General features: G+C 39.2%; 1 protein-coding gene across 2 annotated transcripts; it reads left to right on the forward strand.

The window, feature by feature from the left end:
• Positions 1 to 2732: 2732 nt before the first annotated feature.
• Positions 2733 to 16460, forward strand: LOC144645125 (uncharacterized). 2 transcript variants are annotated; one of them, XR_013569227.1, is made up of 8 exons: positions 2733 to 2793; positions 3257 to 3316; positions 6951 to 7232; positions 8741 to 9034; positions 11404 to 11748; positions 13324 to 13467; positions 14349 to 15456; positions 15500 to 16459. XR_013569227.1 is itself a non-coding variant. In XM_078504604.1 (7 exons), the coding sequence occupies exons 1-7, from the start codon at positions 2790 to 2792 to the stop codon at positions 14912 to 14914; spliced, it is 1695 nt and encodes a 564-aa protein (XP_078360730.1). In that variant the 5' UTR covers positions 2733 to 2789; the 3' UTR covers positions 14915 to 16460. The 2 variants fall into 2 exon arrangements, 1 of the variants encoding a protein (XP_078360730.1); XM_078504604.1 differs by having other exon boundaries at positions 14349 to 16460.
• Positions 16461 to 16586: the final 126 nt, after the last annotated feature.

Here is a 16586-nt window from a genome sequence, read left to right on the forward strand (position 1 = left end):
TAGCGCGAAGAACGGCCAGCGAAAAAAAAAACCTCATACTGCGAACAGTCTCTTGGTCTCTTTTACTCTTTCCAGAACCTCGTAGCGTGCGACGCGAAAACACCAAGATAATGCGAATCGAAATCAAGCAGCGAACAGGAAGCGGCAAACTCGCTTTCTTCTCGTTTTTTCCGCTCACTAGCATAATTTATGCCTTTCCGATCACGTAGGGTTTCAGGAACAAAAGCCAACTGATCGCAGTCCACGAAGGCCTGGAACAGGCTAACAACATTGCCAAGTTTAGGGTTGCCAAAGTTGAAGTAATGTTCTGAGGCGTTTTGAATGTCCGAAGATCTAGATTAGCCCAGGTAGACTTGTATGGAAGTGAAATTTTGCAAGAGAGACCTTGTTTTACACTTCATAGCGCTCCGGTCCATTTTGTTGTATTCTGTGTTGACGTGATCTCCAGCTGCATGCAAAGGGCTTTTCGATCTTGCTGCTGTGACATGTGCCGTAATTATACTCATGCTGCGGAACAAGCGTATCTGCCTTTCTATTGGCCAGTCCCTGGGTACCCAATATAAGCTTTATACGCTGTTGTTTTGTGTTTCTTAACGACAATTTAAATTACTATGTTTGACACGTGTCGATTTGTTGATAACACGGAGCATTTTTTTTGTGTGGAAATGCGCAAAGCTGTCTTCTTCGCGTCCATCCACCCCGCCTTTATGAAATAATTTTTGGTCTTTTCGCTTTTTTATGCACCTTTGTTATATCATTGCCAATGCTAAAGATTTTTTAACAACCTGTGTTATAGTTCAAATGAAATGATTGTTGAGAATCTATAAACGGCGAAAAATTAAAGTGATCTGTAGAAGGAAAATCCTTCGGAATACTTATCGGCATGAATATATACGTGTTTAAGCTCAATTATTATTCTTTTGCGGTGTTAATATCGATCACTTTCAGTCACAGTCCGTTTATTTACGATTGAGAAGCCGGAACCCATAATGTAAATTCGATTGAAAGTTGAAATGGTCACTCATGCACACTGAACTAAATTCTGTCCGCTTAAATAATTTGCGCTCCGGTAAAAGGACAGAAAATACTGAAATTTTTCACATACGTTTAAGTCTGAAAACCCAAGTTTTTCCCTTTTGAGAACGAAGGTAAGACAAAGTTAAGTTTGTGTGAGCGAAGCAGCATTTTCTGATTTATGTGTCATACATGGGCTACTCTGGCATAACATTAATTTGTTTTACCTGAGGGACTACGCTTAGAACACGGAGAATTTATGCATTATTGGCTATAAATATGGCATAAAGACTAGAGCTACAGTAAAGGCTATTTTCACAACACTGACTTATTATGAAACAGAATCGTATTTACATAAAACTGCAAAAAGCTGTTGTACTTACTTGTTTAGCTGCTGCTTGGCCGACTTGAGTCTGTTGAGTTCAGGTGCTATGATGTATAATAATAATAAGTCAGTCAACAGAGCTACACATCCACAACAAGCATGTACCACTTGTGGACTGGCTAACTGGTGAAATGCTCTTTAATATAAATGCAAAACGTTTCACTACCTCCTACGTGCTGTGATTTTACCTTGACTATTTGTTGCGTACACGCGGTTATCAGACAACGATGTCAATATTGTGGATTTGTTTGTTTCGGGTCAATAACTATTATAACTGTTTCCGCTTTGATACCCTTCAGAAAGTTTTAAGTTGATATTTAGGGGTGGACCATTAACAATATCAGGGTTGAAGGTTGGATGCGTGAAATTTTTTCAAGCCATCGCAGCCCCACAGGTAACAACCTCGTTCCCAGGGCCTCTCTCTCCCATGAGTGTTCAGTTAGGGGCAACGTAACACTTGTATTTTTTGCCGCATTTTTTTAATTATTCTTTGCAGGGATATATTTTTGTGAAGTTGCCATTCCGATTTGGTCCTACCCTTTAACTAGACCGGCGTTAACAAAGGCGCGCGTGGGAGTCATAAATTAATATCTGCTAAAATGAGAATGCAATACGTGATACGCAATTTCACTTACCGCACAGTCATGCTAGATATACAGATATACGCATTTAAACCAGTTTTTTCGTCATTGTGGCACAATATAAATACCTGTTATCAATATCCATGTGAAATTTCTTTTGCATGTAACGGTTAATGCCGTTAATCAGCGTGCGTTGTGTGGCTAGATTTCAGTGGCGCGGCGTCGCCTAAGGGACCAGATTTTAAAGATAAAATTAAACAAACTGAAGAAATAGAGCTCAAGTAACTTGCAAACAAACTAGTCTGAACATCTTCCTGTTTGCATTTTTTTGATATTGTACTTTCTCTTTTTATTTTTAGCATTATTGTCGTCTGTTTATATCTGCGCGTTTTTGTGACGCGCTCATTCTTCCCACGCCCGTAATTGTGTTTTCATTTCCTGTTCCTTTGTTTCTTCTTTTACTTCCTGTTTTTGTACTTCCAGGTGGTGGCTAATTTAGCGATTTCGTCGAACAGATCTCATTCGGAAAAAAAGCTAATAAAAATTAAAAGCAGATATGGCTGCTGATTAAAAAAACAACAACAAGAATAAATAAACGAAAAGAAAACGCGTTTTAGTTTCAAAAGTTTCAGTTTTCTCGCAGGCAGCTGAGATTCCCTGGGAACGACGTCGCAAGTATTTCCACTTGCAAGGACCCCCTCGGGTGAGGATTGTGAGTCCTCGGGGTAGTACTGTGCAAAGTCCTGTGCGGACGAAAAACACATTCCACAACTTTCTGCATGCCATGAGTTTACAAGTACCGCGGGAAGATGCTACTTGTAGCTAAGGATGGGCCGATACTGGTTTTTCAAAACGATACGATATCGATACGATATTTGCCTTTTTTCTCGATATCGATCTCGATATCGATATTATGACGTCATTTCCGTCCTGATGTCATTGGTTTGTCACGTGACCATACAAAGGACAGACCTGCCATTATAAATGTTAACCAAGAATGCTGATTTTGGTCTTTTTGTTTTACTGTTGCATCAGCAATGTGTGGACATAAAGTCAAGGCAAGAAAAATTCAATTATTGACAAGAACATCAATATTTCTTTGAGCAAAATTGTATTTTTCAACCGCAGGTGCTGACCAGAAGACCGCAGGCTCAGGTCACGTGTGCAGTATCGAAATCGTATCGAAAGTGCGATATTTTTCGAAAGTATCGATACTTTTCAAAATTGTCAAAATATCGATGTATCGAATATTTGGTATCGAGTATCGGCCCATCCTTACTTGTAGCTAATCGGCAGTTTTCCAGAACAGCTCTTGTGCTGATAGTCGTCTGTGTAGGTAAGACTTTAAAAACTGTAATTTGTCGTTGTACGAAAGTCTTGATGAAGTAACGTCAAGCGAAATAAGTTCAAACGTGTTTGCAAAGTTCTCGAAGACAAGCTAATTTGCATTCATAACAAACAGGAATTCGCATGTTAATTTATGTTTCCTTAACTAGTAACATCTATAAAACTCGAGTGAAAAGCTCTCTGCTAAAGTTATTTTAAACACTAAGCAAATTTGAAGCGAACGTCAAGCAAGATGAGACAGTTTCGGTGACCTTCACGAACTTGCATGACAAACCAAAATTTATGGTCGACTCACACTTCAACACATTGCACTAAAGCGGAAAATTACTCTAGGCACTAATTGCTTTCGAGAGAAACAAGACACAGTTACATATACTCGATCGAAAGTTCGTGATCTGGTGTAAATAAATCAAATGTCATTTGCCAGGTTTTTTTGCATCAGTCAATTCCAAGCGAGTTTATCCCCCCGGGCAGCCCCCGGCATTTGACCGCTACTGAGGCCCAGATAGAGGGGAATTTGGTCGAACAGAAGCCCGGATGGTCGGGCATTTGACCGTTGAAAAAAAATGTGTCATAAACTATAAAACCCTAGCAAGCTCAAGCGTGTGAAGTTAGGCCATAATTCCAATAAAATGTTTCGTTTCCCATTGCCCCCAGGGGGGTACTTGCAGTATACATGACGGGGAGGTCCGACATATTTTTTTGGGTTGAAAATTTACACCCTCGGTATTTTTTTGGGTCAAGAGATCTGTCATGTATTTTTTTGGGACTTAAAGTCTGTTTGATTGAATAAATCAGTATCGAGGTGCTCGGTTTTGTATTTTTGGGGGTAGAAAATTTTGTTGCCAGGTATTTTTTTGGGTGTAAAATTTCAGGCTCATGTATTTTTTTGGGTTCGCAATAAGAAGCTCCGTCGGACCCCCCCGTCATGAATACTGCAAGTACCCCCCCTGGGCCATTGCCCTGTCTCTTGTGATGGTGGGTTGGTTGGTCGGGCAAAAAAAAAAAAAAGAATGAACACTTTAAGGGGTATGGGCTATTTTAGAAGCCAGGAGATCCAGAATTGAAAGATTTTTTTTCAGTCGATTGCTGAGGATGTTGGAACAATCGCTAATGCTCTTGGCACGAAACAGCCTTTGAAAAACTTAGTATCCATGTTAATTTAAGACAAGGACATCACATCATCACGCGTGTCATATATCAACCTAGTAAATGGCCCAGCTCACAACGAGTCTCTCGTAGCTCAGTTGGTTAGAGCGCCCAACCGGTATCTGGGAGGCCATGGGAGGGGTCATGAATGGTCCCTCAAAATGTCGCAGTGCTCGCAATGCTCGCAAATGCTCGCAAAATTTTAGTGGGTGCTCGTTTGCTCGTGCTCGCACAATTTTACAAGTGCTCGCATGCTCGGTTTTTAGTGAAGGTAGGTTTTTGAAAAGTGCTCGTTGCTCGCAAGGCTAATTTTTGTCAATGCTCGTGCTCGCAAAGAAAAAAGCTGTGCTCGCATGCTCGCAAATGCTCGCAAAGACCATTTGATACCCCTCATGGGTTTGATTCCCGTCGGGGACTCAGATTTTTTCTTTGTCCCATGCTCGTGTCATGTTGAATAATTTCTCCACTATAGCAATTGTTGTTAATAAAACAAGATCGTGTGCTTGTTAATTAAAGTACTTGCCTCTTTGACTAGTGAATCTGGAATTTTTTTTTTACATTTCGAAAAAATGGGTCGGTCGGGCGATGGGAAACGAAACATTTTATTGGGATGGCCTTAGTATTTGATTACGTCAATGTAAGTTTCAACGTATCTTTTGCTATTAAAATCGGCTGATTAATAGGGCATGAGTGTCCGTTAAGACCAAGTGTTAACAAGAATTCTGAAATTAAACTCATAATGACATTTCAGCCCCGAGCGGTGGGGCATTTGACCGTGTAACTGGCCCACATAATAATTTGTAGAGAATTTGATCAGACATTTGAAAAAAATCAGATGCCTGGGGGTTTGCCCGGGGGGACATGATCTTGCTTGGAATTGACTGATACATAACTCTTATGAATTGCCTTCCTAATAGATCAGTGTTGATTGTAAAAGTAGGGTAGGTAAAGTCTGTATTCTAGCCTAGTGGCCCATCAAGCCGGAGCTTATCCCGGTTTCAGTGGGATGAGGTGACCAGGAGTATTTCTACACCCTCCTGGATGGGATGCAAGTCCATTGTAGTGTTACCCCCCCCCCTCCCCAGCATTAATTTCACCGGTACTCATTAATTGCTTATTTAATACACCTGGGTGGAGAGAGGCATGATGAGAGTAAAGTGACTTACCCAAGAACACAACACAGTGGCCCAGCCAAGGCTCGAACCTGGACCACTCAATGCTGAGTCTAGAAAGCTAGCCATTTAGGCCTCCATGCCTCCCGTGTTTTTTGTACATGATTAAAAAAAATAGGAGAAGTGGGCTAGCAGCCCTAAGCAACTTTTACCATTTCAGCTTAAGCAGGCAACTTTTAAGGCTGGTTGACACTTGTGAGATAAGCACAAACAATAATTAAACACATCAAGCATTAAATTAAAGGGGCTATGTCATGCAATTTAAGGCAATTTCGGCACTCACCAACTGGTCATAGAATTAATTGAAATATTACAATAACAGTTTAAAACGGTAGAAAATTCAAAAGAAACACAGAAAGGCCAATGGGCAAATTCAAGAAGATTAAAACGGATTGCCTTTGGGTAAAATATCATGAAAAATGTCAGGCCAATGTTTTTCAAGATTATCTCAATTTCTATAAAAATGTCATTTACAATCTCAGAAATCATCCTTTTTTGTTATGTGGCTCTGATTTTGCCAAAAAAGACTTTTGATCTGCCAATTTGACATTTAGAGCTCTTTATGAATGGAATTATAAATAGAAATACCTAAAGTTGCATGACATAGCCCCATTAAACCACCAGACTGTGTTTTCACTCTTGCGATTAGCACATGTATGCAAGCACAAGACAACATACCCAAACATTATGCTTTAGAAATTCTGATGAACACTGAAGGATAGAAGTCATGTCAACTGCCAAATCTTGTATTTGTGCATGTGCTTTAATTTATTTCAGTGAAATTTTCAGTGACACAGGTGAAATCTGGGGTTTCAGAAAATAATTAATATTTATACCCTCCCTGAACCCATGAAAGGTTATTGGAAGTCCTTTTAATTAGGGCGTGAGAGATCGAAAAAGCCAAAATTATTAAAGGAAATTAAGTAGTATATCTTAACTGGAATAAGCCGGCAAGCACAAGAAAAAGAAAAAAACATGCTTGCAGTGCTTATTTTACCCCGGCGTATGACATAGAACATGTGCTTTAATTATCAAGAATTAGATACAATGAACTCAAACAAAAAAGATTATTTAATAATCCTAATTCCTTGGAATTTTGTAAACTGTTCATGTAATAACCATCTTTTCCATTAGAAAAGAATATGCTAAATTATAAATAAGCTATTTTGTATACAAAAATTATAATTGTACTGTGAAGTTGGCCTCGTGTACATCTTACAGCTTTAGACTCTGTTCTTTTCACTTCTATATAATTTTGTTGTTTATTTTGGTCACCTCCTAGTTTCATTTCACTGTTTACAGGGTTGGCAGAAGCTGAGCATGCTGCGGTCAAAATAATCAGTCCAGTAAGAAACCAGATCTTCAAGTACGGAAACCAGTCTGTCTTGTTCAACTGCACAGTGACGCAAGCCAATGGGTCGAATTTCCAATGGTTTCTAAATAACACAGCCATTAATCCTGCTGGTAAGAGGGACACTCGTTACTGGTCAAGTTTTAATCGCACAGCACAACATGAAGGGGAGTACAAGTGCCGCTTTGGTGAAAGTGGTATAAAGCCGGCCACTGTTAAAGTGTATCTTGCAGGTAAATTATAAACTTAGTCTAGTAAAGTAACTAAAGCATTGCTTTGCTTTCTGTAGCATAGTGCAATTATGCAATTATGATGTTGTGCAACATTAGGCTTATTTGAGAACACAATTACGTGAGCACCAGTAGGCTTTTATGTGGAATTTGATCTACATATATTGGTCTAAAAAACGTGTCTCAGATTTTTCTTTTCTTGCTCCATTTATTTTTTATAAATTTTTAAACTTTAAAATGGCATTTTTAGGGCTTCTTCTAAATAAATCAAGATAAAAAAATTCTTAAGCAAGGTGTATACTTTATACCTTTATTGGGGTTACCATTGATGGTTTGCACGCAATTTCACTTGTAACAAAAATGCCAATTTTCCTTCCGATGCCTGTTAACTTTTAAAGCAGCCTAAAGATGAACTGTTAGAGCGTAAGGTTGCAGTCCTTCAGTGCACGAGAATGGTCTTTACAGGGTCAGGCTATTTTGCCTACAAGCCACTTTAAAAATCCCCAATGTCGTTATTTCACTGGAGCATCTCGTTGTTCGTCGTCATTTCAGCTCCTTCATGTCGCCATTTCAGTTCCTTCATGTCGCCATTTCAGAGCTGTGTCGCCCGTCGGAATTTACCCTAACAGGGCCTTATGAACTGTACATTGTTTTAAGAAAGCTTCAATGTTCATCATGTCACTGGAAATATTTTAGGACAAAATTCTGGTATGTTTCAAAATAACAGTCCTGACTGTCACTTTTACATCCCTCCACCCCTCCCTAGTAGGTATAAGGGTTTATAAAGGGTTATTGGCATGCAATGTTGGATGTTAACTAGTGTCTGCTAGCCTGTAGACTGTTCACAGCCCTCTTTTTTTTTTTCGTCTTTTTTTTTTTCTTGCTTCATTTGCTTTTTTGCTTTGAAAAACGAAGAGGCTGTGGACAGTGTAGCTATAGTCTGGAGCTAGTGAATTTTGTGATCAGCTAGTGGAGTTAATCCATCACTTGCCCAACAGACAAGTGACAGGGTTCATATGGGTCCTGGAAAACCTGGAAAGTCCTGAAATTATTATTGTGGCACTTTCAAGGACTGGAAAGTCCTGGAAATAGACTACCGGTACTGCAGGTCCTGGAAAGTTCTGAAAATCTGTTAGACTCAAGTTTAAACACCAGAATTCTCAGAACTAGCATAGGATTATAAGATTACGGGCAGACCTTAAGGAAAAATAATGTAATTGAGATCTTGGGAGTGAAAGGTTAAATGTGAATTTTGGAGTCTTGGAAAAATCAATCTAAGTCCTGGAAAAGTCCTGGAAAATTGTTTGTAAAAAAGGGTAGGAACCCTGAAGTGAAGCATCATGGGAAATTTTTTTTTTGGTGGGGTGGGGGGGGGGGGGGCACTAGTAAAAATGACTTGCAGGTTAGTACATCCTGCAGGCTTCAATCAGCTTTTTTTGCACCCTGGTTGTATTGTTAACATCATGTACTGATACTTATTTACCTTTTATTTTTTGCCCATGATTCAACAGCAAAACCAATAGCAACATTTTATGACACTTCCAGTCCATTCTCTGTGAAAGTCAATGAAAGAACTACACTTAAGTGCTTTGCAACAGGATGGCCCATACCAAGTATCACATGGTTCCGAAATGGTCGAAATGTGGCTGAAATAAATCAGAACAATCAGTATGACTTGAAATTCAAAGCTCGTCTCTCAACACTGGGCATTATTGCTACTCAAAAGAAGGATGGAGGGGAATACATTTGCATGGCTAAAAATGCACTTGGAGAGAACAATGCTACCTTTCTGGTGCAAGTTGAAGGTAATTATGATTTTACTCAATAAAGGGAATGGAGTCACGGTGGCCAAATAGTTAGTGCGCTGGACCCTGGATCAAGTGGTCTGGGTTGAGCCCTGGCCACTCAAGCACAGCCACTGCCAGATACTCTACTCTCATAGTGCTTTATAATTTTTATAATTTATATAATTTACTTCTGCGGGTAACCCTGTGATGGACTAGCATCCCATCCAGAGGGAAGTAGAAATACACTTAGTCGCCTTATGCTACAGAAACCGGATAAGCTCGACCTGCCTGATGAGCCACTTGGCTCAAGGCTGACTAAAGGGAAACTTTTTCTTTTCTTTTTGCCATGTTAAATGACACTGGGAGGGGGGTGGGGGTAAACAGGGCTGGGGTTAAACACTAACCCAGAATTAAAAGTTGATCAAGGGTTCAATTTCCCTTGGATAAAAGTATTTTATTGCTTTTTTTTGGGGGAGGTTAAGATTAATTGACATCAAAACTGGAGGACAGAAAGTATGAACAGATCTAGAAAAACCTCACTGAAAAGTTAAAAATACTGAATCTATACTAATCCTGAAATTGCTTAATTGTGCTTTGAAAAACCCAAGAGGATATACCTTGCTTAGGAAAATGTCTGCACTGGGACAAATTTTCCACACTGCTAAAAACAACTAGGAGTATTTTTTTCAATCCATGGTATGGGACGCTAAACTACAGTGAAATCTCGATTTAACAAAGTGCCAAGAGACTGCGGAAATTTGTTTGTTATATCGAGGGTTCGTTTAATATCGAAAACCTCGAGACAATGTATTTGCGGAAAAACAACCAACATGTTAGTTATATCGAGGAACATGTATAGATAATAATAGTTTTTCACGCTGTGACATTGTACTACCCAGTATTTAATGATCTGAACGACTGTCAAAAATTACATTAAATTTTGTGCTTTTTAAATGTTTAATTTCCACGTAGGTATGGACATATGTCTTTGACGTTGTTTTCCTGTTAGGATTAAAGTATTTCATCCTTGTTGGTCTGTTCAACTTTCATCTTTTGTCGCGTGTTAACTGAAATTTCGTTATATCAAGGTACAGTTTACGTTTGGGCTTCTGGATTGTGTGCGTTATAACGAGGATTTCCTTATATCGAGGTTCGTTATATCTAGGTTCTGTTCCATACATTTTACTGTAACTTTGGCCCGGCTGAGGAATATCGTTCGTTATACCAAGGTCTTCATTAAGTAGAGGTTCGTTAAATTGAGGTTCCACTGTATTGCAGGGTTACCCCTCTGTGCACACTTCACTGGTTCCCATTTATACACCTGGGTGGAGACAGGCACTGCGAGAGTTAAATATGATCTCATTCAAGACAACGACACAGGGAACCTCACCCAGGGTGTAAACCTACGATGCTTAATCCGGAATCGAGGATGCTAAAAAATGGCTACTGTATTTTGACTTTCGCATAATTTTATACCATAGCAGTTAAACCAAAATACCTTTTAACAATTACCCAAGAACTTACAATGTTTTCTATGATATACAAAATTTATCGTCCCTCAGATTTTTCTGTACAGACCCTGGGGGAGACTCCCATATGAAAGGGCAGGGATCCTCGTCGAAAATTCTGAAAAGAACCCCTTAAACGATACCAATTTGGGTGTGGCTCAAGCTTTTCTTGACCCCTAAAGAGACCAAAAAACTAAGAATAGAATTTATATTATTTTGTATATTTCTTCCCGTGCAGCCCTAAATGAGACTATTGTGGCTAAAAATATTGGCGTTTTGCCCAGAACACCCTAAGCGAGACCAAAAATCCAAATTTTACACCCCTAAGCGAGATGACGAGCATCCCCGCCTCTTTCATATGTTCCCCCTGTGGGTACAGACTTCGCAGTGCTTGATCCATACATACATTTATACAGCCAAGTCCTAAGGCCAATAATTATTCTCTCTGGTGTACAGGACTGCAAATAACAGTCGGTCATTGGACATTGGCCGACCAAAATTTGCTCACGCCCGCCGAAATCCCAAGTGTGGTCGGACATGATATCCGGACAATTTTTTTTGTTTGTAAATCGTTTTACTGTAACGATGAATAGTAATAAGTAACAGAAGGGCAAAGAGATCACTAGGAAAGTGATAGCTCAGTAGTTTTAAGAAAATAAAATTCAACCTTTTGTTTTTGGTGATGTCCGACCACAATTTTGTTTTGTCCGACCAAGATGGTGTCTTAGTATCGATTAGTAGGACATATGTCCTTTTAAGTGAAAAAAAGATATTTGCAGCCCTGGGTTTATAAGATATATTCATAATTTCCAGTTGTAATTCAGATACAATTACAGACTCAAAGTATGGACTCTACTCACACAACTATTTGATCTGTAGATGAACCAGTTGAACCTAAAACAACAATGAGAGCAGAAAAGCCAAAATACACTGCTGAGCTTGGATCGAACGCTACTCTTGTTTGTATTGGTGATCAAGTCAAGGATGATCCTCTCACATTCGTATCGTGGAAATTCAATGGAACAAGGCTTCATAATTCCAGTGGCCACTACGTTATTACGATTGATTTCTTCACCATTGAGCAAGGGAGTACACCTAAAGTTCGCACAAATCTCTATATCCTTAATGTGAGGTATGCAGACAGCGGCAATTACAGTTGCATTGTTAATTCTGACAGAGTGACGGATGAAGGCGATACCATTACACTTGAAGTGAAAGCAAAAGGTATGAAACCGGTAAATTATGTATATAAGCCCAAATTATGAATATAGGCTAAAATATTTCATGCACTGTGGAAGATCAGATTTTATATTTTGTTGAATGAATTGAAATTTGTTAGTGTAAACTAAAGTCAAAACCATTTCATTGATATACGTAGATATTGGGCAGTCGTCGTAACTGTCCGTAAAAGATTCGGGGATGTTCGTGTGTTCTTCGGAAAATCTTCTGGAAAGGCCCAGAAAAGTGGCGGAAACTGTATTTTCAAATGCAAATAAGATGTGTTTTTTTCTCTTTCGCATAAGCATCCATATGGGAACACGAGATTCACTCACAGAAGGGATGTGTCTAGATTTGATAGAAATATATATTTCCGTCTGACTATAAACCATAGATCTTGCGAAGATAAAAGACCGGTTGATGATGTTGTCTTTGTGTTCAGAACTACATGAAGACCGAATGTACAGCTGGTCTTTAACGAGAGTGGGCTCCCGTAACGACGACACGGTGAAACAATAGAGGCTGATCGCTCAGCGGAGCTTTGAGCATAAAAGCCTTCTACTTCAGTCTAAGGGCAACAATCTTTCTCCAGCCGTAAATCATCTTGAACTTTTATTTCGAAGGCCACATAACTTGGTGATCAAGTTGTGCATACGGTTAACAAAGGGTTTTACTAGCACGAATTAGAATTTTTGGCTGGTCGCTTACGAAAGGAAAAGACCAGTTGGTAGTTCCCAAAGTTTGTTACAGAGTTAAAATTGACAATTCAAACGGGGTTTTTCGGTGGTGGTCGTAAGTAAAGCTTTTCGCTTAGTCGCAAGCCCGGGGGAGGGGGGGGGGGAGTTACTACCCTTATAAGGGCTTATCGGAGACGTGCGGCCCGATTGGGTATGGTTAACAGGCTTTTTTGTTTTGCACGGGGTATATATTTCACTGCTTTTTGTCTTAAACGGGGTATCTTTAAATGAACCAATGTTCAACACGATAGGTAAATTTATACAAAGTTAGCCACAAGCCGAATTTTCAAAATTCTGAATCGTATTGCTGACCTTCTTTGATTTCAGCCTCCGAGGATGATTTCTGCATTGATACTTAGCTTTATTCACGATTACAACAAGGACAGTGAGATGTACTTGTTTATGTCTTAGACGGGGTATCAAAAATTGGCATTCTGTCTTAAGGGACGGACCATTATTGTTTGGAGGGGGGGGGGGGTAATGGAAAATGTTAAAAAAATTGTTTGCAGGGCCTAGAAAGACACAATAAATTGTTTGCAAACACGATATGTAAAACAAAACATAGTTTGCATTTCGGAAAACAATGTTTGCAGAGGTAGGTGCATAAACTTAAAAAAAAAGTTTACAAAGGAAAATTTTTCATACTCCCCCCCCCCTCCAGAAAAATAATGGTCTGTCCCTAAAGGAAAATCAGAGTTTCGTGTCTTAAACAGGGTCAGGGTTTAAGAGGCCGGGCCGCACCACGCTACCCGAGATTATGTCCAGTGGGGGGGGGGGGGGGGGAGGGGGTCGCAAGGAGGGTTTCGACTATGCTAATACTAATTAATTGCGTTTTGATCCACAGACAAGGGAAAGAGACTGAAAACATGGATGATCATCGTCATTTCAGTGATTGCAGTAATTTGTTTCTTGTTGCTGGCAGCGGTCATCATTGTCATGTGCTGGCGAATGATGAGAAAGAAGAGGCTTTTAGCACTTGCTCAAAAATGTGAGTGACTTCAAGTCGAAATTTTAGCTAGTGGCATACACAGTACAATCCCGATGTCCCAACTTTCGATTTCTTGAACCTGCTGATAACTCAAACTAAACGTTGTTACCCTTGGATCTGCTTCGCTGAGTCGAACTCTTCAATTTTGTCCCTGAGTTTTCGAAATAATCTCCAATCAGTTTTCGTTTCCTTTGGCGCTTCGAGAGATCGGGATAACACTGAATAAATTCTGCAAGAGGTGATGCGATAGTCTAATGGCCTAAGTGCACTGACTTCAGATATAAAGGTTTTGGGTTTAAGCCTAGTCAGGGCCTCTCTCTCCAGCTAGGTGTATAAGTTAAGCGGGTACGGACCAATCAGATCTGGAAACAGTGGATTAAGAGCCACTCTGTGGATGTGCCACTGCAAATCTGTATCTATTCGAGGAAACCTCGGTTAAGGCCGGGATATCCCATTGATTGAATCCCATCCTACAAATGGGGATAGTAGCAAAACTTGCTGTCGCTTCTTGCTACAGATGCAAGCAGTAGTACAGTTCATTGACCTCGAACAGAGAGGTATGAAAAGGGAAAATTTGACCTTTAATACACACTTTATTTTTATCTGGATTTGTTTCTCGGTTGTCCCGAGTTCAAATCCTCGATCACGCTTTGTATATAGCCAACTGGTCTGCCTCCTGCCAGTTGGGATTTTTAACCTTGTTATGTTCATTTATAAATTATTTGTTTCCTCTGTTTCAGTGGCATGCCTGTAAACTAGCTATCTCGTTGAGATATGAAGCTAAGTGCATGACCACTATAAACACATATTTATTTATTTATTTATTTTATTTTTATTCAACATAGTTAACAAAATGTTGTCATTAACATTTCCTTGAACAGACGACCAAGAAGATAACCACGTTTTTGACAACGACTTGTTCATCTCGTACAGTACCAAAGACTACGAGTGGATTCAGGAGTCGCTTCTGACTGTGTTGGACGAGAACCGCATCAAGTACATCATTCATTCGCGCGATTTTGTGCCGGGGAAAGCTTGGCATGACAACATGGCGGACAGCGTGTACAACAGTAGAAAAGTGATCCTGGTCATGTCTGCGAACTACCTCTCCAGCGGCTTCTGCAAAGACGAGATGCGCATGGCAATGCACAGAGATTCAGCGAGGGACGATTCTTCGTTGATCGTGGTGCGAATTGACGACATCAAGTCATGTGACATACCAAAACCTCTTCGTCACAGAACCTTCATCGACGTGACCAGTAAAGAAGAGATAGCCACGTGGCAGCGAAGGATTCTGGAGCACGTGCGGTCAGATAACAGGTCAGAGAGTATGACCTCTGACGAGAGCGTTAACGTGTCAGATACAAGGAGTCTTCTTTCGCGATTAAAGTTGAAGAGGACGAAGAAAAATAACAACGTCGGAAGGGAGCTTGAAAATCAAGCTTGATGATGACCTTAACCTTGAACTCTGATTCAAATGGAGGTAGGAATACCCAATGGCACACAATGTCTAAATTGTGAAGAAATGTTGGTATATACACCTAATTGCAATAACGTAACAAAACAAATTTTCCTCGAAAAAAACCGTGCGCCTTATAACCGAAAAAATACGGTTATTACAATAACTTTTTCATAAAAAAAAGGAAAAAGGTAAATAGGAACCAATTAGCGTAGTTTCATAACTGTTAGCATTTACAGAAAACTGATGAGTTTTTATCTGCACACTTTTTGTCCACTTGTTTATTCTGTAACAAGATAAGTTGATTTATTCGTATTTGGGGGCATTTTGAGACCATCTGTACGAATAAATTTCATGCATGCATATGCGCTTTATTAATTCCTATTTGACTTTTTCCTTTTTTCCTTTTTTCTATGACAACCTCATTGCAATTAGGTGTATGCTAAGCTTGGTTGAAAAATGAAAATGATAAGTAATCAGTTAAAAACACAAGCTACTCGAAAAAAATGTCCAAAACTTCCGCAACAAGAGTAGTATCTATGACTACAAGAGTAGTATCTATGACTACAAGAGTAGTATCTATGGCCTTATGTACACGGTTGTCAAGGAACGCGTGTGTGGAGAACTCGCGATTTTTTCCCGGGTAGTCTGTGTCACTGAGTCATTTATATCTTTCTCAATGTCTGGATATTTTTAGTCATTTTCCTGATGTAAAAAATTAGTATTAAACTGAAGGAAACCTTAAAATAATAGTCTTTTTAAGGAAGAAAAATATTAATTGTTTTTTTATAGAATCGCTGTGACTATATATAGAGCGATTTTTGATCGAGTGTCGTAAAACCAAAACCAAAAAAAAGCAACCAGCAAAGCTTTCGATGGCAAAGTTTTTGAAGAGCGTTCAAATGCTAAGTTTACGGACCGCTAAAGCGAGAAATGCATTTAAAAAAATATTTAAAAAGAAAATAACTTTTTATAAGTGCATGTGTAAATTTTCATTGTCGAAAATGCCAAGCATTTTACGTTTATTTTAATAGTTGTTTATATTTTTGTATGGGCCGATATGTAACAGTTGGTAAATAAATAAAACCATTATTGTAGAGTAGGAGAAGACTGGGTTCTCTTGTGTAGGTATTATTTTACAAAATAACCGTAGGGTAATTGGGGTGGCTTTCTAACTATTTTGAAGTGTGAATTACGTATACGTTTTTGATCACTTAATGTATAAATTCAATAATAAATGCCAAGCCTGTTATATTTTTTGTTATAGTTTTTTATGTAATTATTGTCAAGAGAAGTAGCTTAAAGCTAGCAATACGATGGAACGTACTCCTTTGCCTAGGTATTAAAGAATGTATAAATACGCCACCAATTTTATTATACTGACGTTAAGTTTTTTTTTAAAGTGTCTGTTGTGTTTGATATTGAACTGGTTCGAAAGTTAGAGAGTGAATGAGAGTCTTTAAACAACACTCATTGTAATAAAATAACGGAAGATATTATGTGCGCTATGATTGGTGAATACCTATTTACAATGCAAGATACTTTTTACACAACTGGCAGAATTCTCGCGCACTCATTGGTCGAGGGTATGGTAGATGAGTGTATTCGCTTTTTTCACGATTCCATAATACACTTTGTTTATTCCTCCCCCCCCCCCCCC

This window comes from Oculina patagonica, chromosome 3, assembly GCF_052425735.1.
Source record: "Oculina patagonica isolate OP01 chromosome 3, crgOcupat, whole genome shotgun sequence".
Taxonomy (NCBI): domain Eukaryota; kingdom Metazoa; phylum Cnidaria; class Anthozoa; order Scleractinia; family Oculinidae; genus Oculina; species Oculina patagonica.

What these genes read in the sequence shown, in the direction of transcription:
- LOC144645125 (XM_078504604.1), top strand. An exon ending in TGTTAAAGTGTATCTTGCAG is followed by an intron (nt 7,233 to 8,740) that starts GTAAATTATAAA and finishes ATGATTCAACAG; the next exon opens with CAAAACCAATAGCAACATTT. An exon ending in CTTTCTGGTGCAAGTTGAAG is followed by an intron (nt 9,035 to 11,403) that starts GTAATTATGATT and finishes TTTGATCTGTAG; the next exon opens with ATGAACCAGTTGAACCTAAA.